We start from the raw sequence: 27,334 nt of genomic DNA, 5'->3' as shown, positions 1-27,334 counted from the left end.
AAACCAGACTACATGTGAAACTGGTACCCTTGTTCCCTTTTGGCCTCCGCTTACACAAACCCTGCATATGTGCGGAGGCCCAGGCCTCACATTAAAGAGCACAGGGGCGGACGGACTAAGCTCAGGCCTCACATTAAAGAGCACAGGGGCGGATGGACTAAGCTCAGGCCTCACATTAAAGAGCCCAGGGGCGGACGGACTAAGCTCAGGCCTCACATTAAAGAGCGCAGGGGCCGGATGGACTAAGCTCAGGCCTCACATTGAAGAGCACAGGGGCTGGATGGACTAAGCTCAGGCCTCACATTGAAGAGCGCAGGGGCAGATGGACTAAGCTCAGGCCTCACATTAAAGAGCACAGGGGCAGATGGACTAAGCTCAGAACTCACATTAAAGTGCGCAGGGGCCGGACGGACTAAGCTCAGGCCTCACATTAAAGAGCGCAGTGACCGGATGGACTAAGCTCAGGCCTCACATTGAAGAGCACAGGGGCCGGATGGACTAAGCTCAGGCCTCACATTGAAGAGCACAGGGGCCGGATGGACTAAGCTCAGGCCTCACATTGAAGAGCACAGGGGCCGGAGGGACTAAGCTCAGGCCTCACATTAAAGAGCGCAGGGGCCGGATGGACTGAGCTCAGGCCTCACATTGAAGAGCGCAGGGGCAGATGGACTAAGCTCAGGCCTCACATTAAAGAGCGCAGGGGCCGGACGGACTAAGCTCAGGCCTCACATTAAAGAGTGCAGGGGCCGGATGGACTAGGCCCAGGCCTCACATTAAAGAGCTCAGGGGCCGGATGGACTAAGCTCAGGCCTCACATTAAAGAGCACAGGGGCCGGATGGACTAAGCTCAGGCCTCACATTAAAGAGCACAGGGGCAGATGGACTAAGCTCAGGCCTCACATTAAAGAGCGCAGGGGCCGGATGGACTAAGCTCAGGCCTCACATTAAAGAGCGCAGGGGCCGGATGGACTAAGCTAGGGCCTCACATTAAAGAGCACAGGGGCCGGATGGACTAAGCCCAGGCCTCACATTAAAGAGCACAGGGGCCGGATGGACTAAGCTCAGGCCTCACATTAAAGAGCACAGGGGCATATGAACTAAGCTCAGGCCTCACATTAAAGAGCGCAGGGGCCGGATGGACTAAGCTCAGACCTCACATTAAAGGGCACAGGGGCAGACGGACTAAGCTCAGGCCTCACATTAAAGAGCGCAGGGGCCGGATGGACTAAGCTCAGGCCTCACATTAAAGGGCACAGGGGCAGACGGACTAAGCTCAAGCCTCACATTAAAGAGCACAGGGGCGGATGGACTAAGCTCAGGCCTCACATTAAAGAGCACAGGGTCCGGATGGACTAAGCTCAGGCCTCACATTAAAGAGCACAGGGGCCGGATGGACTAAGCTCAGGCCTCACATTAAAGAGCACAGGGGCAGACGGACTAAGCTCAGGCCTCACATTAAAGACGGACTAAGCTCAGGCCTCACATTAAAGAGCCCAGGGGCAGATGGACTAATCTCAGGCCTCACATTAAAGAGCGCAGGGGCCGGATGGACTAAGCTCAGGCCTCACATTAAAGAGCGCAGGGGCAGACGGACTAAGCTCAGGCCTCACATTAAAGAGCACAGGGGCAGACGGACTAAGCTCAGGCGTCACATTAGAGACGGACTAAGCTCAGGCCTCACATTAAAGAACCCAGGGGCAGATGGACTAAGCTCAGGCCTCACATTAAAGAGCCCGGGGGCCGGATGGACTAAGCTCAGGCCTCACATTAAAGAGCACAGGGGCAGACGGACTAAGCTCAGGCCTCACATTAAAGAGCACAGGGGCAGACGGACTAAGCTCAGGCCTCACATTAAAGAGCACAGGGGCAGACGGACTAAGCTCAGGCCTCACATTAAAGAGCACAGGGGCAGACGGACTAAGCTCAGGCCTCACATTAAAGAGCCCAGGGACAGACTGACTAAGCTCAGGCCTCACATTAAAGAGCCCGGGGGCCGGATAGACTAAGCTCAGGCCTCACATTAAAGAGCACAGGGGCAGACGGACTAAGCTCAGGCCTCACATTAAAGAGCCCAGGGACAGACTGACTAAGCTCAGGCCTCACATTAAAGAGCCCGGGGGGCGGACCGACTCAGCTCAGGCCTCACATTAAAGAGCGCAGGGGCCGGACGGACTAAGCTCAGGCCTCACATTAAAGAAAACAGGGGTAGATGGACTAAGCTCAGGCCTCACATTAAAGAGCACAGGGGCAGACGGACTAAGCTCAGGCCTCACATTAAAGAGCCCAGGGACAGACTGACTAAGCTCAGGCCTCACATTAAAGAGCCCGGGGGGCGGACCGACTCAGCTCAGGCCTCACATTAAAGAGCGCAGGGGCCGGACGGACTAAGCTCAGGCCTCACATTAAAGAGCACAGGGGTAGATGGACTAAGCTCAGGTCTCACATTAAAGAGCGCAGGGGCCGGACGGACTAAGCTCAGGCCTCACATTAAAGAGCGCAGGGGCCGGACGGACTAAGCTCAGGCCTCACATTAAAGAGCGCAGGGGCCGGACGGACTAAGCTCAGGTCTCACATTAAAGAGCCCAGGGGCCGGAGGGACTAAGCTCAGGCCTCACATTAAAGAGCCCAGGGGCTGGATGGACTAAGCCCAGTCCTCACATTAAAGAGCGCAGGGGTCGGACGGACTAAGCTCAGGCCTCACATTAAAGAGCACAGGGGCAGATGGACTAAGCTCAGGCCTCTCATTAAAGAGCACAGGGGCAGATGGACTTAGCTCAGGCCTCACATTAAAGAGCACAGGGGCCGGATGGACTAAGCTCAGGCCTCACATTAAAGAGCACAGGGGCCGGATGGACTAAGCTCAGGCCTCACATTAAAGAGCCCAGGGGGCAGATGGACTAAGCTCAGGCCTCACATTAAAGAGCGCAGGGGCCGGACGGACTAAGCTCAGGCCTCACATTGAAGAGCACAAGGGCAGATGGACTAAGCTCAGGCCTGACATTAAAGAGCCCAGGGGCCAGATGGACTAAGCTCAGGCCTGACATTAAAGAGCACAGGGGCCGGATGGACTAAGCTCAGGCCTCACATTGAAGAGCACAGGGGCAGATGGACTAAGCTCAGGCCTCACATTGAAGAGCACAGGGGCTTGATGGACTAAGCTCAGGCCTCACATTAAAGAGCACAGGGGCCGGATGGACTAAGCTCAGGCCTCACATTAAAGAGCACAGGGGCAGGATGGACTGAGCTCAGGCCTCACATTAAAATGCACAGGGGCCGGATGGACTAAGCTCAGGCCTCACATTAAAGAGCACAGGGGCCGGATGGACTAAGCTCAGGCCTCACATTGAAGAGCGCAGGGGCCCGATGGACTAAGCTCAGGCCTCACATTGAAGAGCGCAGGGGCCCGATGGAATAAGCTCAGGCCTCACATTAAAGAGCACAGGGGCCGGATGGACTAAGCTCAGGCCTCACATTAAAGAGCACAGGGGCCGGATGGACTGAGCTCAGGCCTCACATTAAAGAGCACAGGGGCCGGATGGACTGAGCTCAGGCCTCACATTAAAGAAGCTCAGGCCTCACATTAAAGAGCACAGGGCCGGAGGGACTAAGCTCAGGCCTCACATTAAAGAGCACAGGGGCCGGATGGACTGAGCTCAGGCCTCACATTAAAGAGCACAGGGCCGGATGGACTAAGCTCAGGCCTCACATTAAAGAGCACGGGGGCTGGATGGACTAAGCTCAGGCCTCACATTAAAGAGCACAGGGCCGGATGGACTAAGCTCAGGCCTCACATTAAAGAGCACAGGGGCAGATGGACTAAGCTCAGGCCTCACATTAAAGAGCACAGGGCCCGATGGACTAAGCTCAGGCCTCACATTAAAGAGCACGGGGGCTGGATGGACTAAGCTCAGGCCTCACATTAAAGAGCACAGGGCCGGAGGGACTAAGCTCAGGCCTCACATTAAAGAGCACAGGGGCAGATGGACTAAGCTCAGGCCTCACATTAAAGAGCGCAGGGGCTGGATGGACTGAGCTAAGGCCTCACATTAAAGAGCACAGGGCCGGAGGGACTAAGCTCAGGCCTCACATTAAAGAGCACAGGGGCAGACGGACTAAGCTCAGGCCTCACATTAAAGAGCACAGGGGCAGACGGACTAAGCTCAGGCCTCACATTAAAGAGCCCAGGGACAGACTGACTAAGCTCAGGCCTCACATTAAAGAGCCCGGGGGCCGGATAGACTAAGCTCAGGCCTCACATTAAAGAGCACAGGGGCAGACGGACTAAGCTCAGGCCTCACATTAAAGAGCCCGGGGACAGACTGACTAAGCTCAGGCCTCACATTAAAGAGCCCGGGGGGCGGACCGACTCAGCTCAGGCCTCACATTAAAGAGCGCAGGGGCTGGACGGACTAAGCTCAGGCCTCACATTAAAGAGCACAGGGGTAGATGGACTAAGCTCAGGCCTCACATTAAAGAGCGCAGGGGCCGGACGGACTAAGCTCAGGCCTCACATTAAAGAGCGCAGGGGCCGGACGGACTAAGCTCAGGCCTCACATTAAAGAGCGCAGGGGCCGGACGGACTAAGCTCAGGCCTCACATTAAAGAGCCCAGGGGCCGGAGGGACTAAGCTCAGGCCTCACATTAAAGAGCCCAGGGGCCGGATGGACTAAGCCCAGTCCTCACATTAAAGAGCGCAGTGGCCGGACGGACTAAGCTCAGGCCTCACATTAAAGAGCACAGGGGCAGATGGACTAAGCTCAGGCCTCACATTAAAGAGCACAGGGGCAGATGGACTAAGCTCAGGCCTCACATTAAAGAGCACAGTGGCCGGATGGACTAAGCTCAGGCCTCACATTAAAGAGCACAGGGGCCGGATGGACTAAGCTCAGGCCTCACATTAAAGAGCCCAGGGGGCAGATGGACTAAGCTCAGGCCTCACATTAAAGAGCGCAGGGGCCGGACGGACTAAGCTCAGGCCTCACATTAAAGAGCACAAGGGCAGATGGACTAAGCTCAGGCCTGACATTAAAGAGCCCAGGGGCCAGATGGACTAAGCTCAGGCCTGACATTAAAGAGCACAGGGGCCGGATGGACTAAGCTCAGGCCTCACATTGAAGAGCACAGGGGCAGATGGACTAAGCTCAGGCCTCACATTGAAGAGCACAGGGGCTTGATGGACTAAGCTCAGGCCTCACATTAAAGAGCACAGGGGCCGGATGGACTAAGCTCAGGCCTCACATTAAAGAGCACAGGGGCCGGATGGACTGAGCTCAGGCCTCACATTAAAATGCACAGGGGCCGGATGGACTAAGCTCAGGCCTCACATTAAAGAGCACAGGGGCAGGATGGACTAAGCTCAGGCCTCACATTGAAGAGCGCAGGGGCCCGATGGACTAAGCTCAGGCCTCACATTGAAGAGCGCAGGGGCCGGATGGAATAAGCTCAGGCCTCACATTAAAGAGCACAGGGGCAGATGGACTAAGCTCAGGCCTCACATTAAAGAGCACAGGGGCCGGATGGACTAAGCTCAGGCCTCACATTAAAGAGCACAGGGGCCGGATGGACTGAGCTCAGGCCTCACATTAAAGAGCACAGGGGCCGGATGGACTGAGCTCAGGCCTCACATTAAAGAGCACAGGGGCAGATGGACTAAGCTCAGGCCTCACATTAAAGAGCACAGGGCCGGAGGGACTAAGCTCAGGCCTCACATTAAAGAGCACAGGGGCCGGATGGACTGAGCTCAGGCCTCACATTAAAGAGCTCAGGGCCGGATGGACTAAGCTCAGGCCTCACATTAAAGAGCACGGGGGCTGGATGGACTAAGCTCAGGCCTCACATTAAAGAGCACAGGGCCGGATGGACTAAGCTCAGGCCTCACATTAAAGAGCACAGGGGCAGATGGACTAAGCTCAGGCCTCACATTAAAGAGCACAGGGCCGGATGGACTAAGCTCAGGCCTCACATTGAAGAGCACGGGGGCTGGATGGACTAAGCTCAGGCCTCACATTAAAGAGCACAGGGCCGGAGGGACTAAGCTCAGGCCTCACATTAAAGAGCACAGGGGCAGATGGACTAAGCTCAGGCCTCACATTAAAGAGCGCAGGGGCCGGATGGACTAAGCTCAGGCCTCACATTAAAGAGTGCAGGGGCCGGATGGACTAAGCTCAGGCCTCACATTAAAGAGCGCAGGGGCCGGATGGACTGAGCTCAGGGCTCACATTAAAGAGCACAGGGGCCGGATGGACTGAGCTCAGGGCTCACATTAAAGAGCACAGGGGCCGGATGGACTAAGCTCAGAACTCACATTAAAGTGCGCAGGGGCCGGATGGACTGAGCTCAGGCCTCACATTAAAGAGCACAGGGGCAGATGGACTAAGCTTTTTTCTGTGCGCAAAGGGCAAAAGCGGTTTGTATGTACACATGCTATTTTACCAATCTGTACTCTATTACTGAATCACAAAATAGGTTTGTGAGTTGCTATTAGGAAGGGGTGGGTCAGCGACCGGGATTGCGGTCGCAAAACATTCGCAGTTACCACCTACTTCAAGTTGGTGGTAAACCATTTGCAAATGTGGGTGCAAACATTTTTTAAGAGCAGACAGTGGTCCCACAGATGAAAAGAAAACTTTTCAATTTTCCTTTTGTAATGCATCCGCTATTAGGACGTCGCAAACCCGCGATTTCGTAATATGGCCCACGGTTACCCCGAGCAGGGACACAGACGGTCCTGCAGGTGGGAAAGTTCTCCGAGCAGGGACACTAGTGGTCCTGCAGCTGGGAGAGTTCTCTGAACATGGACACAGACGGTCCTGCAGGTGGGAGAGTTCTCCGAGCAGGGACAATAGTGGTCCTGCAGCTGGGAGAGTTCTCTGAACTCGGACACAGGCGGTCCTGCAGGTGGGTGAGTTCTCTGAACATGGACACATGTGTTCCTGCAGGTAAGTGAGTTCAATGTGAAATCTCTGAACAGGGACACAGACGGTCCTGCAGGCGGGAGAGTTCTCTGAGAAGGGACACTGGTAGTCCTGCACCTGGGTGACTTCTCTAAACTCGGACACAGGCAGTCCTGCAGGTAGGGGAATTCTCTGAACAGGGATACAGGCCGGTCTGCAGGTGGGTGAGTTCTCTGGGCAGAGATGCGGGCAGTCCTGCAGCTGGGCGAGTTCTCGGAGCAGAGACGCGGGCAGTCCTGCAGGTAGGTGAGTTCTCTGAGCAGGGACATGTGTTCTTGCAGGTAAGTGAGTTCACTGTGAAATCTCTGAGCAGGGACACTGGTGGTCCTGAAGGGGGTGAGTTCTGTAAGCACTGCATTCTCTATACAGGGACGCAGGCAGTTCTGCAGGTGGGTGAGTTCTCTCAACAGGAACACAAGCAGTCCTGCAGGTGGGTGAGTTCTCTGAGCAGGGACACAGGCGGATGTGTGGGATTGTGACTGTGTGGGCTGTGACAGTGAGTGCTGGGTGAGGGCTGTGAGTGCTGGGTGAGGACTGTGTGAGTACATGGTGAGGGCTGTGAGTGAAGGGCGGGGGCTGTGAGTGCAGGGTGAGGGCTGTGTGAGTGCAGGGTGAGGGCTGTGAGCGCAGGGTGAGGGATGTGAGCGCAGGGTGAGGGATGTGAGCGCAGGGCGGGGGCTGTGAGCGCAGGGCGGGGGCTGTGAGTGCAGGGCGGGGGCTGTGAGTGCAGGGCGGGGGCTGGGACTGTGAGTGCAGGGCGAGGGCTGTGAGCGCAGGGCGAGGGCTGTGAGCGCAGGGCGCAGGGCGGGGGCTGTGAGCGCAGGGCGGGGGCTGTGAGCGCAGGGCGGGGGCTGTGAGCGCAGGGCGGGGGCTGTGAGCGCAGGGTGAGGGCTGGGACTGTGAGTGCAGGGCGAGGGCTGTGAGTGCAGGGCGAGGGCTGTGAGTGCAGGGCGAGGGCTGTGAGCGCAGGGCGAGGGCTGTGAGCGCAGGGCTGGGGCTGTGAGCGCAGGGCTGGGACTGTGAGTGCAGGGCGAGGGCTGTGAGTGCAGGGCGAGGGCTGTGAGCGCAGGGCGAGGGCTGTGAGCGCAGGGCGAGGGCTGTGAGCGCAGGGCGAGGGCTGTGAGCGCAGGGCGGGGGCTGTGTGAGTGAGCGCAGGGTGAGGGCTGTGTGAGTGAGCGCAGGGTGAGGGCTGTGTGAGGGGCTGTGTGAGTGAGCGCAGGGTGAGGGCTGTGTGAGTGAGCGCAGGGTGGGGGCTGTGAGTGCAGGGTGGGGGCTGTGAGTGCAGGGCGGGGGCTGTGAGCTCAGGGCGGGGGCTGTGAGCTCAGGGTGAGCGCAGGGTGAGGGCTGTGAGTGCAGGGTGAGGGCTGTGAGCGCAGGGCGGGGCTGTGAGCGCAGGGCGGGGGCTGTGAGTGCAGGGTGAGGGCTGTGTGAGTGAGCGCAGGGTGAGGGCTGTGTGAGTGAGCGCAGGGTGAGGGCTGTGTGAGTGCAGGGTGAGGGCTGTGTGAGTGAGCGCAGGGTGGGGGCTGTGAGTGCAGGGTGCGGGCTGTGAGCTCAGGGCGGGGGCTGTGAGCGCAGGGTGAGGGCTGTGAACGCAGGGCGGGGGCTGTGAGCTCAGGGCGGGGGCTGTGAGCTCAGGGTGAGCGCAGGGTGAGGGCTGTGAGTGCAGGGTGAGGGCTGTGAGCGCAGGGCGGGGGCTGTGAGTGCAGGGTGAGGGCTGTGTGAGTGAGCGCAGGGTGAGGGCTGTGTGAGTGAGCGCAGGGTGGGGGCTGTGAGTGCAGGGTGGGGGCTGTGAGCTCAGGGCGGGGGCTGTGAGCTCAGGGTGAGCGCAGGGTGAGGGCTGTGAGTGCAGGGCGGGGGTTGTGAATGCAGGGCGGGGGCTGTGTGAGTGAGCGCAGGGTGAGGGCTGTGTGAGTGAGCGCAGGGTGAGGTTGTGCAGGTATTCAGTGCCCAGGTACCATGTGTGCTATACACTACGCACTGAATGTGTCACAGGTTTAAGGGTAACTAAGGCTCCCTGATTTCCGTTTTATTCATTTTTACAGATTACTAAGGACAGAAAACCATGTGGATAAAAACGGAAATCAAGATCTTTTCTGAGCAATTAAATACTGCCAGGCCCATATTGTGCGGATTGACAGGTGAGTGGGTTAAAAATAAAGATATTTTAATAACGCTGCCCAAGGAGTGGTAGACGTGCATAAGATTGAGACTAAAAGTTTCATATTTTATGAAAAGCGTAAGGATGTATCATCTAGGGGTCTTAGTACAATTAAAAACTGGGAGACACTCAAATAAGAATGTACACTTTTTGCTCAAATAATTATGGAAATATACTAGTTTCAACTTCATTTTTTTCACAAAACCTAAAATATATTTGGAAAAATACAGATAAAAATAGCAAACAATAAATATGGATAAATACAGACAGAAATGTCAAAAAAATAGGTACCATAAAACCTGGAGCACTGAGTATAACACGGCACAGGCCAAGTGGATTTTCAATGTGTTTGTCCCCTCGAAGCAGCCTCTTGTATCTACTTTCAGACCAGGCCCTGTTGACAATCGGCCCAGAATGTGCTAACCTCGGGCTTTTTTTTCTGCTTGTCACAGAGCAAATGTTCAACAGATTTAGATGGACTTTCCCACAGCTTTCACGGTTTCTTTGTGTTTCTTTGTGTAACAGCACACCAGGAGAGACCTTTTGTGCAATGTTCTGCAACAGGCCCTGAGCTAGGATCCCAGCCAGGCTGTAAAAATGTATTTATTTACTGTGTTTCATTACAGTTCCTACTCTCCAAAATGTTCAAGAAGGGTAAACAGTTTCAGAACTGATGTTTCTGGATTGTCAGTATGGGTTTTACTCCCAGACAATCGACCTAACCCAGTTCCCTCTGGCTTTGTATCAGATTTCTGATTTATGTGACAATCAGTGGCGTATTTACAATATTTTGGGGCAGGACATCTCTTTAAGGCTTCTTGATGTGCTGCCCAGCATCAAAGGAAAAGGTCAGGAATGCGCCCTATCTAGGAGATACGCCATATTCCTGCTCTCTTTCGCTGCCCTGGCGCACAACTGGCAGCCATATGCCAATGCAAGCACTCTGGCACCATGGTGCAAGGGTGTCTGCATTGCAGGGATGATTGGCAGCTTCCTTCACAAAAACAAAAAATGGAGGTGTTTTCCCACATAGGAAGAGAAAAAAACAAGAAGAAATTAAGGTATTTTTCCTCATGACGCCTCCCTGGGGAGGCGTAGGCTTGTAATGCACTTCCAAGTTTACAAATCCTCCTAAACATGGGAATGTCTCAAAATCCATGGTTGTTCCGAGGGAAAACCCACTGCAACGCCCATGGAACGCCTCTTTGATGCAGAGTAAGGCAATGCAGGGATTTGTGCTGCGTTGTCTTAGTAAATATCTACAAGGCCATGAAAAGTCACGCAAAGTGGCTTTGTCTGGCCTTGTAGATATGAACCTGCAGCCTGTGCCGTCGGAGCGTCAAAAAAGTGACGCACCGGTAGCGCATGCCACTTGTAAATATGCCCCTCAGTGTCCAGGATATAGGTGTGTGCAAGTGGGTCTCTCGCTACCATGCACAAGATATTAAGGGCCTCGTTTACAAAAAACTGACGCATCGTCATTGATGCATCAGATTTCTTGCGCTTGCCACACGTCCCCTAACAACGCCATGGATGCGCTGTATTTACAATACAGAGCTCCATGGCGAAAGTTTTCCACAGAGAGGCAGAAATTCTGATGCAGCTGTTGGCGCTAAAGTGACGCATTGCTGAATTTGCGTTGGTAAACTGACGCAACTCCAACAATACTAGGAGAGTCCCATTGGAAAAAGCTCTGCATCAATTTCATACCTGATATGAGCAGGTGGTAAAATTTTGACGCAGTGAAGTCGTAGAATGACGCAGTGAAATGTAAATTTCACTGCGTCAGTTCTGCGAGGCTTTTTCCGTGGAAACACTTACCCTGCATACATTATACATGGCCCCCCTATAATGTGATGGTGGCTTTAGAAACTGACCCATTGGGCCCAATGCGTCAGGGTGTAAATATGGAGCAGTGCACTGATGCGTCACCGTGGCGTAAAAAAAAATTACGCAGCAGCATTGCAAGGGGCTTGTAAATGAGGCCCTAAGACTGAAAGGAAAAACATCGTTTTTCAGAGCATCCCCGATGTAATGGGCCCAGCAAACTTTAAAAGGTTTTACTTGGGACTTTTTTTTTCCCACACAAATAGCTCAGTGCCACTAACTCAGCAAAGTTGGGCTGTGGTCTACAAATGTGGACAAGATTTTTGGTGTCTATGTCTCGTTGCTAATTTATTAATCAGCTCTCACAAAGGTCCCGAACCCCAGTGCAATGGGGTCGGGGATCTCCCCAATAACCGCCCCACCCCCCCACCCCCCCCACATTCAAGACTTCCCTGGCAAGTTTCCCAAGTCCGTGCGTGATGTGCTGCTCCAGTTCAGGTTTTTCCTTTGAATTCTGGAACTTGAAGTTTTATTTGTGCCATTAGAAAACAGGACTACAAATCCCAGAATTCAAATGAAAGAAACCTAGCGTGGAACAGCACATCACCCGTGGACCTGGGAAACGTGGCAGCTGTGACAAGAATCACAGATGCTGCCCCGTCGCACCCAGATCACCCGCACCGCAGTCCCAGCCCCCACCCCCGCACTCACCAAGAAGGCAATGACGTCATATCCTAGCTCCTTGAGCCACACCAGGATGCAGGAGGTGTCCAGTCCGCCGCTGTAGGCAAGTATCACGGTGCCTTTGTGCTGGGACATCCTGCAGGGGCAAGGAGATAACGGGTTAGGGGCGGGGGTGGAACAGAAACCCCCCTCTTAATAACCCCCTTATCCCTCCTGGGGGGGCCTAGGGATGCAGGACTGCACTGTTCATGTGATAAGACTATAGTGTGATTGAGAAATCACGAACACACCGGCTCCGCCTATCAACGAGTGGTAATACCAGGACAGGTTACGTGATACATAACACACCGCCTCCGCATTTCAACCAGTGCTAATACCAGGACAGGTCAGGCGATACATCATACTGAGGCATCACTAAACACACCGGCTCCGCATTTCAACCAGTGCTAATACGAGGACAGGTTACGTGATACATAACACACCGGCTCCGCATTTCAACCAGTGCTAATACCAGGACAGGTCAGGCGATACATCATACGGAGGCATCACTAAACACACCGGCTCCGCATTTCAACCAGCGCTAATACCAGGACCGGGGCGGGTCACGTGATTCATAACACAGTGCTCCGCATTTCAACCAGTGCTAATACGAGGACAGGTTACGTGATACATAACACACCGGCTCCGCATTTCAACCAGCGCTAATACCAGGACCGGGGCGGGTCACGTGATTCTTAACACAGTGCTCCGCATTTCACCCAGAGCTAATGCCAGGACCGGGGCAGGTCACGTGATACACTATACTGTGACTGCAGCACCACCGACCACACTGGCTCCTGATTTCAACCAGTGGTAATACCAGGACTGCGGCAATCACCGCTCCAGTCCATGGTCGTGTTAAAAGGTGCGGCCCTGTGGGTTGGATGTTTAAAGTGACTGTCGTGACACTCCTCTCCCACCAGTTCCTTCCCTCCCCTCAGTAGATATGGGGAAGGCCTTTCTGACCACCGGCCTTGGCTATCTGAGGTCTTTGCAAGGCCCCGAGAGTCTCCGCATTTCATCAGAGGCACTTACTTGGGTGAGCTGGAAGCTTCTGGCCTTCGGAGGTGGGCGGACGTCGTCTCTCCCTGAAATGAAAGAGAGGGCTTAGTGGGTCGTGTTTTATCTACTGCCACGTGCTACTAGCAAAGCGCAGTGAAACCTCCGCTAGCATAGCGCTGTGAAACCTATTAATTTTTACACGACAAGTACCATAGTGCTGTGAAGTGTACACAATCCTAATTGACAGTGCCATCTCGCTGTGAAGTCTAAGTTCACACCTGAAGTCTAACTTTGCACCTGAAGTCTTAGACGTCAGGACTGAAGTTTAGAGGTCTAAAGTTATACTTCAGGTGTAAACTTAGACATTAGGTCTAAAGTTTACCTTTGTTTATCGGCCCCAAGTCTCCGGCAGGGAAACCTCAGCTGGCTCCACCATCTGAAACATTTGCCCAGTGTCCCTTCTTCCACCGGTCACCAGCAATAATGCATTGCTAGCAGTAATGCATCACCAGCAGTAATGCAGCACCTGCAGCACCAGTAGTAATGCATCAGCAGTAGTAATGCGTCACCAGCAGTAATGCATCACCAGCAGTAATGAGTCACTAGCAGTAAAAGGTCACCTGCGTCACCAGCAGTAATGTATCACCTGCATCACCAGTAGTAATGCATCAGCAGCAGTAATGCATCACCAGCAGTAATGAGTCACTAGCAGTAATGAGTCACTAGCAGTAATGCAGTACCTGCATCACCAGTAGTAATGCATCACAAGCAGTAATGCATCACCAGCAGTAATAAGTCACTAGCAGTAACAGGTCATTTGCGTCATCAGCAGTAATGCATCACCTTCATCACCAGTAGTAATGCGTCACCTGCATCACCATTAGTAATGCGTCGCGAGCAGTAGTGCATCAGCAGCAGTAATGTGTCGTCAGCAGTAATGCATCACCAGCAGTAATGCGTCACCAGCAGTAATGAGTCACCAACAGTAATGCATCACCTGCGTAACCAGCAGAAAATGCGTCACTCACAGTAAAACGTCACCTGCATGACTAATAGTAACGCACAACCAGCAGTAAAGCGTTACTAGCAGTAATGCATCACCATTAGTAATGCATCACCATAGTAATACATCACTAGCAGTAATGCACCACTAGCAGTAACGCGTCACCTGCATCACCAGCAGTAATGCGTCACTAGCAGTAATGCGTCACCAGCAGTAATGCACCACTAGCAGTAACACGTCACCAGCAGTAATGCACCACTAGCAGTAATGAGTCACCAGTAGTAGTAATGCATCGCGAGCAGTAATGCGTCACCAGCAGTAATACATCGCAAGCAGTAATGCATTGCAAGCAGTAATGGGTCACTAGCAGAAATGCACCACTAGCAGTAACACGTCACTAGCAATAATGCATAGCGAGCAGTAATGAGTCACCAGTAGTAGTAATGCATCGCGAGCAGTAATGCTTCACTAGCAATAATGCATAGCGAGCAGTAATGCGTCACCAGTAGTAGTAATGCATCGCGAGCAGTAATGCTTCACTAGCAGTAATGCATAGCGAGCAGTAATGCGTCACCAGTAGTAGTAATGCATCGCGAGCAGTAATGCTTCACTAGCAGTAATGCATAGCGAGCAGTAATGCGTCACCAGTTGTAGTAATGCATCGCGAGCAGTAATGCGTCACTAGCAGTAATGCATCGCAAGCAGTAATGCGTCACCAGCAGTAATGCATCGCGAGCAGTAATGCGTCACCAGCAGTAATGCATCGCAAGCAGTAATGCTTCACTAGCAATAATGCATAGCGAGCAGTAATGCGTCACCAGCAGTAATGCATTGCAAGCAGTAATGCGTCACTAGCAGTAATGCGTCACCAGCAGTAATGCGTCACCAGCAGTAATGCATCGCAAGCAGTAAATCGTCACTAGCAGTAATGCATCGTGAGCAGTAATGCGTCACCAGCAGTAATGCGTCACCATCAGTAGTACTGCATCGCGAGCAGTAATGCGTCACCAGCAGTAATGCATCGCAAGCAGTAATGCGTCACTAGCAGTAATGCCATGATCCCACAGAAGGGAGACAGCTTCGTGCGTGACATCTTCAGCAAGCCTGCCCCCCACCCTGACGGGGGCAGGAGTGAAAGCCCAACAACCCCCACCCCGTGAAAAACCTCACGAACACTTCCAGGCCTCTCTGTATTTCAACAGCAAATATGATTGTCCGCATCATGTGCGTGACTAGGAGGCGTCCTTTGCACAACCTCTGTGACCGGGAACCAGATGCGTGAGAGAGGGCGGGGAATGTCCCTACAAATCTGGTTTCCTCGAACAGAGCCGTGCACTGTTTGGGGGGGGCAGCACCTCACTTTTGTTTTCTCAGAAGGAAGTTTATTAAAACTTCGATCCACTTCCTCTTCTGAAAGATGAAACTGTGAGACACGCCGTGGTTCGGTTCAGTCCGCGGGCCCTCGGGCACCCGCAGATCACACCCTGCGCCCCGCCCGCCCTTTCATGCTTCCCTGAAAATCAGTGACGCACGGACATCCGGTGGAATATTCAGTGGGGAGATCATTTACTCTTCTAACTCCCATGTGGGGGTTGGACAGCGGGGAGTCATCCTTGCCAAGTTTTTAGATTGCTTGAGTGTGACTTTTTCTTGGTTTCAGTGTATATATGCGTGACATTCTATTGCAAAATGCGTGACACTTTCTCGCAAAGAAAACCACGCATATAAACAGATAAATGTTGGAAAGCACCCCCCTTTCTGAGCACTGAGAAATTCTTAAAAAGTGGTGAAACTTCTGCGAAACCCCTGAATTATAAGGTCACTTGTCACTAACGGCCTGATTTAGATTTCCGTGAATGGGTTACTCTGGCACAACACTGACGGATATCCCTTCCGCCGAAATATGACCCTCATAGGATATAACTGGATTTAGAAAATCCATCTCCGTTGTGACGGAGTTGCCCGTCCACCAAGATCAAAATCGGGCCCTGTTTAGTGAGCTCCGCTGCTAGCCCTGTGGCATTTGGTTTCATTTTCTGCTGTCAGCTGAGCCTCGGCAGACCAGGCAACCCTGAGCCGAGGACTTCATGTTTCTGAACCCCTCCCCCTAGGCCTGAGATATTTCGAGGTTGGCAGACGGGTTACTCCATCACAAGCGTGACAGATATCCCGTCCGCGGTATTAGAATTCCCATAGTATATAATGGGTTCATTAAACGGCAGACGGGACATCCGTCACATTTGTATTGGAGTAACCCATCACAAAACTCCAAATCAGGCCGTAAGTTCTAGTTCCTCAGTAGTGCTTCTTTGACTGGCCTGTCTGTGCCACGTGCTGTGGATCCGAGTGTCCAGTTGGACTGCACATCAAGTGTCTGGTTTGGTGTCTTCATTTGAGACTCAGTAGAACAGCTAACCCAGGGCAGTTCATGCCCAGCAGGGCCGGTCTGCCGAGTACCACTCAGGGGATCATCAGAGACTCCAGCAGCCAGCCTTGCGCCTCAGTACAGCAGTCCGCAAGCCTCAGCCAGGGATATATCTCTGGTCTGGCAGCCGGACGGGGTGGGGGGGCTGCCTCCTGGTGCTGATAGCAGGGGGAGGCCTAGTGGGACTGTCCTTGGACAGGCTGGTTCAGCACTATGAAAGTGGCTGCCTGCAGTGTTGCATTCAGAGGCTACTGGGTTTCTGGATACCAGCACAGCACTTTTAAATCCAAGCGCCCCCCCCCCCCACAACATACACCTGTGACGCACAGACTCATTGCAGGCACTGAGCTGTGCAGGACAACAGCAGAAGTTGTTGGCTCCCCCTGAGGCTAGGCCTAGATTCTGGCTCTTGTTTGTTTCCTGATGCCAGATGCCCACGTAGCTCAGACAGATGCCAGGCCCGCACTGGTACATATTTGTTCATTAGGGCTGAGTGACCACTGTGTGTTACAATTGCAGCATTTTTCAGTTAGAGTGGGTCAGTGAACGCGTAATTGCAGAGTTGTGCAGCAAACAACTTTTGTTATTATAAAAAGCCTTACCTCTTGGGACTTCCCAGGAGCTATAATATGTGTGACAAGCGCTTTAATGCAGTGATGTGGACGCTAGCACTAAAATGCGATAGTCTAACCCCTGATGCGTGGTCCTTGGCAGGGCTGTGGGTCTCCCCTGTCAAGGGAGCTCCAACCACAGCATCCGCAACGGATATGAGTGGGGTGGCACCGACAGATGGGGGCTTGAACAGACAGCCCACCAGGCCAATATGTGCAACCAAGACAGGGGACAGTGACAGGTGAGGTGGGGCTCAAAGAGACAGCACCAGACTGGAGCTTTTCCCTGTCAGAGCGGCTCCCCCAGGGCATGTGAAACAGAGACTAAGGGAGGAGCAGTGTCAGGTGGGGGGCTTCATGAGACTCCACCAGGCCAGAACTCTTCTCTGTCAGAGCATCTCCCTCCAAGGCAGGTGCAACAGAGGCTGGGGACAGTGTAAAGTATGTGCGGGGGGAGTCAGGACACATTATATGTCCTGGGGCTGTGCCACTCTCGGTGGCTGCAGTCTCTGTGGATGTACAGAAGGGGAGGGTGGTGTACCACTCAGAGGGGACACATGTCCTGGGGCTGTGCCCCTCTCTGTGGCTGCAGTCTCTGTGGATGTACAGAAGGGGAGGGTGGTGTACTACTCAGAGGGGACACATGTCCTGAGGCTGTGCCCCTCTCTGTGGCTGCAGTCTCTGTGGATGTACAGAAGGGGAGGGTGGTGTACCACTCAGAGGGGACCCCAGGACACATGTTCTGGGGCTGTGCCCCTCTCTGTGGTTGCAGTCTCTGTGGATGTACAGAAGGGGAGGGTGGTGTACCACTCAGAGGGGACACATGTCCTGGGGCTGTGCCCCTCTCAGTGGATGCAGTCTCTGAGGCTGGAGAGGTGCACCCCAGAGTGAGGTGTATCCCAGAGAACAAGACTTCCTCCCAGGGCGGCAGCCATCTTCACCCTGCAAACTGCTGAGAGCCGAAGTACAGTCCAAACAGGACCTATAAGAGATCACTCTGGACACTGCCTCCCGGATGCTGCTTGGGAATGGGTAAGAGAGCGCCCACAAACAAAGTAACACAACTTCCCCCCAGCTCAAAGAAAAACAAGCATTTGCAATGCAATGGGTATTGCGTTTGCTCGAGTTAAAGCTATTAGCATTGTAAATTCCTAACTGGACTTTTCTTGCCACATAAATTGAAAATGAAAAGTAAAACAGTTGACAGAAGTAAGTCAATTCATAGTGCCACGGCCACTATAAGCGTGAGCCCGAGAGTTATTGGCTCCCTCCATGAATGTCTAGAAAGGATCGCGGCTGGGATGAAAGGCAAACCGAAACCGGAGGAGGGGCCATCACGCGCTGTAGCAGGAGGAAGCATGACATAGTGTGATGGCCAACAAAAATGCTCACATGGTGAAATCGCCTGGGAGGGAACTCAGCACACAAAGGAAGGACATTTCACAAAATGCAGCAATAAAAACGAAGCCTTTAGGACAAGCACAACAAAGAATAAATAGCCAGAGTGGGTGTGGTAAAGCCACAGAGAGATTACAACAGGCCACAGCGCTCGCGTGCACAACCCTAAAAAAAATCCATCAATATTGCAAGTAGGGCCATTCCCCAGCCTACTGATTCATCATTACATCATTAGAGCAGCACGTCTCCTTCAAGGCATTTGAAATCCCTATCCCGACTGGGGCAGGACCCCCGAGCACCCCGTTCGACAGAGATGGACAGTAACATACAGGGGTGTCAACTGATAAATTAGTACAATGAGAGCTCACAAGGTCACCGATTCTAAAACTGACACGCATTCCTTCCTCGGGCCACTTTAAATGTCTACTTACCAAGCAAATTTTGTTTGCTCAAGGTAACACATAGTATCTGCTGCTACGTGTATCCAGGCAGGAGCTCGGCATGGGGTGTATGTAGTACGCTGGCCCTCAGGGGCGACTCCTGGCCCTCTTAAATCCAGGATTTGTAAAGCCCGGCAAATCACCCAGGAAGGTCTCAAGGCGCTGAATTGTAGGCAGGGGAAATAAAATGATTTGTCCAGAATCACAGGATGTTCAGCCGACACCGAGACTCAAATCTGTTTCCCCATCTCCTAAGTCGGCAGCTCGGGCCGCTATTCTACATCCTCTCCCTTGGAAGCGTCTCCCTGATGGAAGGCGCTGGGGCTGCTGGACCAGAGATCAACTTCAGAGACAAAACTGGGCACATTTGTCGATTAAAGATAGGTGGGATTCGAGGGTACCCTAAAACCTTGCAATGTATACCAAGATGGAGAAAGCTAGAATAAACTCAGTTACGACCATATGCCCTCCTGATCTCTCCAAATAGTCAGCAAAAAAAATTATATATACCACCCTGGAAGAATCCTCAGATGCCCTCTTCCCTGACCATCATCACAGTGACCGATAAGAGGGGCTTAAAGCGGGGGCCATCTCCTTTACCCGAAACACCTCGTTCCTGGTCCAACATCTTCCACAACCAACTCAAAGTGACATCTGCTCCCAGCATCCCTCATGGGCGCAAGCTTCACGGTTCGATGCGTCTACCAGCATCTCCAGCTAGAATGACGTGGGAGTGATCCAGTCCACAGTTCATCATCTGAGCACATATCCCCAGTCCTGCTCAGTGCCCCACAGCAAGCTCCCTCTGACTCCCCCTCTAACATGCCACCTGACTCCCCAACACATCACCCCCTCAGCATCCCTCCACCCCTACTCTCAGGGCTTCGATGCACACCCCAAAGAGTGTGGTCTTACCCTCCCAAGCACACGTCCTAACATCCACTGCGGCCCCCCAAAAATACTGTTATTGACCTGATCCCTCCTTTTCCCCCCAATAATCCACCTCCACTCAGATTCTCGTCACAATTAGCACCCCCTTATCCACTGGAACCCCCTCATCCTGCCAGATCACACACAGATCAATAACACATCCTTACATGAAACCCCCTCTCATATAAACCCGCACCCCACTCACCTCTCACACAGAACACCCCGCTCACCTCTCACATAGAACACCTCCCTACCGTAATGACAACCCCCCTAATCCCCCAGTCCCCTCTCACACCACAAACATCTGGACAAACCAGTACCCCACCTAAAGCCAACGGGCCTGGTTCTGCACTGATCTCCCTCACTTACTCTGAGCACGTCTCCCTCTGTCACTCACTTCACTCCTTCTCACATGACGTCAGTGCACAGCAACTGGCATCCATCACCAGTCCACTTCTCTACCACCAGAAAACCAACCCTGCAACCCGTGAGGCCACACGTCACCTCACGTACCCCCTCACTCCTCTCAGCCTCGCTCGCCCACACAGAGTAATCTGCCCTCACGCACGTCACTTCCTCCCGTGCACCCTCCAAACCCACTCCCCCACACCCTCACTTCCATAACCCACTCCCCCTACCCTCACTTCCGTAACCCACTCCCCCCACACCCTCACTTCCGTAACCCACTCCCCTCACACCCTCACTTCCGTAACCCACTCCCCCACACCCTCACTTCCGTAACTCACTCCCCCACACCCTCATAACCCACTCCCCCACACCCTCACTTCCGTAACCCACTCCCCCACACCCTCACTTCCATAACCCACTCCCCCCTGCCCTCACTTCCATAACCCACTCCCCCCACACCCTCACTTCCGTAACCCACTCCCCCCTGCCCTCACTTCCATAACCCACTCCCCCTACCCTCACTTCCGTAACCCACTCCCCCCACACCCTCACTTCCGTAACCCACTCCCCTTCACACCCTCAATTCCGTAACCCACTCCCCCCACACCCTCACTTCGGTAGCCCACTCCCCCCACACCCTCACTTCCATAACCCACTCCCCCCACACCCTCACTTCCATAACCTACTCCCCCCACACCCTCACTTCGGTAACCCACTCCCCTCACACCCTCACTTCCGTAACCCTCTCCCCTCACACCCTCACTTCCGTAATCCACTCCCCCCACACCCTCACTTCCATAACCCACTCCCCCCTACCCTCACTTCCGTAACCCACTCCCCCCACACCCTCACTTCCGTAACCCATTCCCCTCACACCCTCACTTCCGTAACCCACTCCCCCCACACCCTCACTTCCATAACCCACTCCCCCCACACCCTCACTTCCATATTCCACTCCCCCCACACCCTCACTTCCGTAACCCACTCCCCTCACACCCTCACTTCCGTAATCCACTCCCCCCATACCCTCACTTCCATAACCCACTCCCCCCACACCCTCACTTCCGTAACCCACTCCCCTCACACCCTCACTTCCATAATCCACTCCCCCCCACACCCTCATTTCCATAACCCACTCCCCCTACCCTCACTTCCGTAACCCACTCCCCCACACCCTCACTTCCGTAACCCATTCCCCTCACACCCTCACTTCCGTAATCCACTCCCCCCACACCCTCACTTCCATAACCCACTCCCCCTACCCTCACTTCCGTAACCCACTCCCCCCACACCCTCACTTCCGTAACCCACTCCCCCCACACCCTCACTTCCATAACCCACTCCCCCCACACCCTCACTTCCGTAACCCACTCCCCCCACACCCTCACTTCCGTAACCCACTCCCCCTCACACCCTCACTTCCGTAACCCACTCCCCCTCACACCCTCACTTCCGTAACCCACTCCCCCCACACCCTCACTTCCGTAACCCACTCCCCCTCACACCCTCACTTCCGTAACCCACTCCCCCCACACCCTCACTTCCGTAACCCACTCCCCCCACACCCTCACTTCCGTAACCCACTCCCCTCACACCCTCACTTCCGTAACCCACTCCCCTCACACCCTCACTTCCGTAATCCACTCCCCCCACACCCTCACTTCCGTAACCCACTCCCCCCTACCCTCACTTCCGTAACCCACTCCCCCACACCCTCACTTCCGTAACCCACTCCCCCACACCCTCACTTCCGTAACCCACTCCCCCTCACACCCTCACTTCAGTAACCCACTCCCCCCACACCCTCACTTCCGTAACCCACACCCACACTTACATAACCCACTCCTCCACACCCTCACCCTCACCCTCACTTCCGTAACCCACTCCCCCACACCCTCACTTCCGTAACCCACTCCCCCTCACACCCTCACTTCCGTAACCCACTCCCCCCACACCCTCACTTCCGTAACCCACTCCCCCTCACACCCTCAATTCCGTAACCCACTCCCCCCACACCCTCACTTCGGTAGCCCACTCCCCCCACACCTTCACTTCCATAACCCACTCCCCCCACACCCTCACTTCCATAACCCACTCCCCCCACACCCTCACTTCGGTAACCCACTCCCCTCACACCCTCACTTCCGTAACCCTCTCCCCTTACACCCTCACTTCCGTAATCCACTCCCCCCACACCCTCACTTCCGTAACTCACTCCCCCCACACCCTCACTTCCGTAACCCACTCCCCCCACACCCTCACTTCCGTAACCCATTCCCCTCACACCCTCACTTCCGTAACCCACTCACCCCACACCCTCACTTCCATAACCCACTCCCCCCACACCCTCACTTCCATATTCCACTCCCCCCACACCCTCACTTCCGTAACCCACTCCCCTCACACCCTCACTTCCGTAATCCACTCCCCCCACACCCTCACTTCCATAACCCACTCCCCCCACACCCTCACTTCCGTAACCCACTCCCCTCACACCCTCACTTCCGTAATCCACTCCCCCCCACACCCTCACTTCCGTAACCCACTCCCCCCACACCCTCACTTCCGTAACCCATTCCCCTCACACCCTCACTTCCGTAATCCACTCCCCCCACACCCTCACTTCCGTAACCCACTCCCCTCACACCCTCACTTCCGTAATCCACTCCCCCCCACACCCTCACTTCCATAACCCACTCCCCCTACCCTCACTTCCGTAACCCACTCCCCCCACACCCTCACTTCCGTAACCCATTCCCCTCACACCCTCACTTCCGTAACCCACTCCCCCCACACCCTCACTTCCGTAACCCATTCCCCTCACACCCTCACTTCCGTAATCCACTCCCCCCACACCCTCACTTCCATAACCCACTCCCCCCACACCCTCACTTCCGTAACCCACTCCCCCCACACCCTCACTTCCGTAACCCACTCCCCCCACACCCTCACTTCCGTAACCCACTCCCCCCACACCCTCACGTCCACAACCCACACCCCCACGTCCGTAACCCACTCCCCCTACCCTCACTTCCGTAACCCACTCCCCCCACACCCTCACTTCCGTAACCCACTCCCCCCACACCCTCACTTCCATAACCCACTCCCCCCACACCCTCACTTCCGTAACCCACTCCCCCCACACCCTCACTTCCGTAACCCACTCCCCCTCACACCCTCACTTCCGTAACCCACTCCCCCTCACACCCTCACTTCCGTAACCCACTCCCCCCACACCCTCACTTCCGTAACCCACTCCCCCTCACACCCTCACTTCCGTAACCCACTCCCCCCACACCCTCACTTCCATAACCCACTCCCCCCACACCCTCACTTCCATAACCCACTCCCCCCACACCCTCACTTCCATAACCCACTCCCCTCACACCCTCACTTCCGTAACCCACTCCCCTCACACCCTCACTTCCGTAATCCACTCCCCCCACACCCTCACTTCCATAACCCACTCCCCCCTACCCTCACTTCCGTAACCCACTCCCCCACACCCTCACTTCCGTAACCCACTCCCCCACACCCTCACTTCCGTAACCCACTCCCCCTCACACCCTCACTTCAGTAACCCACTCCCCCCACACCCTCACTTCCGTAACCCACACCCACACTTACATAACCCACTCCTCCACACCCTCACCCTCACCCTCACTTCCGAAACCCACTCCCCCACACCCTCACTTCCGTAACCCACTCCCCCTCACACCCTCACTTCCGTAACCCACTCCCCCCACACCCTCACTTCCGTAACCCACTCCCCCTCACACCCTCAATTCCGTAACCCACTCCCCCCACACCCTCACTTCGGTAGCCCACTCCCCCCACACCTTCACTTCCATAACCCACTCCCCCCACACCCTCACTTCCATAACCCACTCCCCCCACACCCTCACTTCGGTAACCCACTCCCCTCACACCCTCACTTCCGTAACCCTCTCCCCTCACACCCTCACTTCCGTAATCCACTCCCCCCACACCCTCACTTCCGTAACCCACTCCCCCCACACCCTCACTTCCGTAACCCACTCCCCCCACACCCTCACTTCCGTAACCCATTCCCCTCACACCCTCACTTCCGTAACCCACTCACCCCACACCCTCACTTCCGTAACCCACTCCCCCCACACCCTCACTTCCATATTCCACTCCCCCCACACCCTCACTTCCGTAACCCACTCCCCTCACACCCTCACTTCCGTAATCCACTCCCCCCACACCCTCACTTCCATAACCCACTCCCCCCACACCCTCACTTCCGTAACCCACTCCCCTCACACCCTCACTTCCGTAATCCACTCCCCCCCACACCCTCACTTCCATAACCCACTCCCCCTACCCTCACTTCCGTAACCCACTCCGCCCACACCCTCACTTCCGTAACCCATTCCCCTCACACCCTCACTTCCGTAATCCACTCCCCCCACACCCTCACTTCCATAACCCACTCCCCCCACACCCTCACTTCCGTAACCCACTCCCCCCACACCCTCACTTCCGTAACCCACTCCCCCCACACCCTCACGTCCACAACCCACACCCCCACGTCCGTAACCCACTCCCCCTACACCCTCACGTCCACAACCCACACCCCCACACCCTCACGTCCGTAACCCACTCCCCCCACACCCTCACGTCCGTAACCCACTCCCCCCACACCCTCACGTCCACAACCCACACACCCTCACTTCCGTAACCCACTCCCCCCACACCCTCACGTCCACAACCCACTCCCCCACACCCTCACGTCCACAACCCACACCCCCACTTCCGTAATCCACTCCCCCCACACCCTCACTTCCATAACCCACTCCCCCACACCCTCACTTCCGTAACCCACTCCCCCACGTCCGTAACCCACTCCCCCCACACCCTCGCGTCCACAACCCACTCCCCCACACCCTCACGTCCGTAACCCACCCCCCACCCCCTCACTTCCGTAACCCACTCCCCCACACCCTCACGTCCGTAACCCACTCCCCCCACACCCTCACTTCCGTAACCCACTCCCCCCACACCCTCGCGTCCGTAATCCACTCCCCCCACACCCTCACGTCCGTAATCCACTCCCCCCACACCCTCACGTCCGTAATCCACTCCCCCCACACCCTCACTTCCGTAACCCACTCCCCCCTACCCTCACTTCCGTAACCCACTCCCCCACACCCTCACGTCCGTAACCCACTCCCCCCACACCCTCACGTCCACAACCCACACCCTCACTTCCGTAACCCACTCCCTAGAACACAAACCTGACCTCCTCAACGCAAACGTTTCACAGCTCGCTGAGACTATATTCAGCTGAAGCGTGACAATGCACCAAGTAGCACTTTAATTGCCTCAAGGCACTTTAATATAGCTTAAGCGCTTTGAATAAGAGTCAAAATGAATTGTTCTGACCGGTTTTCAGAATGTAAGATCAAACTTCAATGTTTTTGTTCTTCTTCTCTGTATTTATTATGCTCAGTGGTATTGTGCTGGCTCCGTTTTGCTTCTCTACCCTGTTTTATAAATAAAAAATTGGAAAAAGGAATCTGCATTCTAGCCGAGCCCCAGACTACCTTCTCTCAGTCTCTCTCCCCCCCGCCCAGTTGAACGGAAAACACACTCTTCTTGGCGCTATGTACCCAAGAATAGCCGATTACTTTGCCCCACAAGATTATCCCCAACTCTAGACAACTCCAAGCAGCACATAAATCTGACCATCTCCAGGACCCGCTGCACCAACCCCATCCCAAGCAGACATCTCCTAGCAGACATCTCCTAGCAGACATCTCCTAGCAGGAGCAGCATTCAGTCACTGCCAACCCCCCTGACGCCCCTCGCACCACATCAATCACCCCATCTCTACGCCCCCATGCGTCACAACTGTACACCTGCAACGAAGCACAAACGAAGTCTGGACATCACCTCTCAGCATGAACCTCCATCATCCTGGGTCAGTGACGCAACCCACAACCCTATTAACCCTTCACTCCTTCATGATCAGAACGGACTGGGTAAGCAGAGAGGGGGGGGGGTTGCAGTCATTTACAGAGATTCACTGCAAGAAAACACAAAATGTCTCTCTCTCCACATTCAAATGTCTCACTCTGGGCCTACACACTCAACACAATCCTTCTTTTGTAATAAATGCAGTTTACTGCCCTCCGGGTGGTACCATGGCCTTTGTCCAGGAGTGCATGGATCTTATCATTCCTCAACCAACGCTAAGTGATGTTTCTGGGAGGCTCAGTCTTTAACGGGGCACCACGGGAGACGCTGCAGTGAACCATCTCTCCTCCACTCTCCCCAACAACGATCTGATACGACACAACCTCAAACCTGCACTCACAAAGACCCCAAACTTGAACTAGCAATCTCCAAAGAAGTCAACCTCTCGGTGAACAACCCATCTCCGTAGACCGGTCTGAGCACTCCCTTGTTTGTTTCACCTTGTGACTTTTACCGTGATATTCAGCTAACCAGTGCTTAATTTGTAAATAAAAACGTGCCGGTGCCCAAAACCCTCCTCTTAAACACGCGGCTGCTGCAAGTAAATGTGTGAACACGGAATACTGAGGCAGCGTAATCCTGAAGCCACCTCGGGCCTCTTCAATCCATTTACAGCCACTCCCTGCTCCTTCAGCTCACTCTTGCAGCTTTCTGCTTTCTCACTTTGTGACGCTTTTTCATTTTTCGCTTCCTCTGTCATTCTTTTGCTCGCAGTAAATGCTTGAGGCAGAAAAATAAGTGCGCCCTTCAAAAATATGTGCTGGTGCCCCGCACCGAAAACAACAAGCACAAATTAAGCACTGCAGCTAACCAAAAAGAGCAACTACCTTGTTTTGAAACACCAACAACATGGATATCAGGATATTTAGCAACAGTGCTTGAAAGGTGCAACTCCCCATCGCCCACAGCACTGATGTGAATCACCTGACTTCCCACAGCTCTGAGTATCTGTCTGATCTGCTTGATAATCTGGTTCCACTCCACACCTAAAAGATACAGCTTAAACCATCAGCACTGTGGTTCACCAAAGCCTGTGTGAGGAAAGGAAAGCCTTAAGAATCCTAGAGTAAAATGGAGATGATCGCGCTCCACCAATAACCTCACCTGCCCCAGAAATATCAGGTCCTTCTAGAAGAGATGCATCTTTTGGGAAAATCCAGCCACTTCACATCCCTCCTGGACTCAGCCAAGCAACGACTAACTCTTCGACCTGGTCAAAACCACCAACAGCCTCTCCACGACTATCAAATTTGAAGCCCAACCAACAACAGCAGAGGAGTTTGTACACTTCTTCAAAGGGCGATCACTTGTACATCACGACTTCTACTCTACCCCTCCCCTGGTGTGCAAGTCCGAAGAACTTCGGGCAAGATGTACGACTTTTTCCTTTGCAACTCACAATTTGCGATCTTAAACACACTGTTTGCAATTACCAAATGGGTCGCAAGGGGCC

At 54.2% G+C, this 27,334-nt stretch overlaps 1 protein-coding gene across 1 annotated transcript in view; it reads right to left on the bottom strand.

Moving 5' to 3' along the window:
• ASS1 (argininosuccinate synthase 1) overlaps positions 1-27,334 on the bottom strand; it is a 271,201-nt gene that overhangs the window by 224,821 nt on the left and 19,046 nt on the right. Inside the window, exons 2-3 of the mRNA XM_069237057.1 lie at positions 12,697-12,749; positions 11,650-11,758 (exon numbers count right to left, since the gene is read on the bottom strand). Of these exons, the coding sequence (XP_069093158.1) occupies positions 11,650-11,757 (108 nt within the window). The 5' untranslated portion in view covers position 11,758; positions 12,697-12,749. The remainder of the gene's footprint in view (positions 1-11,649; positions 11,759-12,696; positions 12,750-27,334) is intronic.

The sequence above is a fragment of the Pleurodeles waltl genome, chromosome 6 (assembly GCF_031143425.1).
Source record: "Pleurodeles waltl isolate 20211129_DDA chromosome 6, aPleWal1.hap1.20221129, whole genome shotgun sequence".
Taxonomy (NCBI): Eukaryota; Metazoa; Chordata; class Amphibia; order Caudata; family Salamandridae; genus Pleurodeles; species Pleurodeles waltl.
The sequence above is the reverse complement of the archived record's forward strand: the minus strand, read 5'-3'. Positions and strand labels throughout refer to the sequence as shown.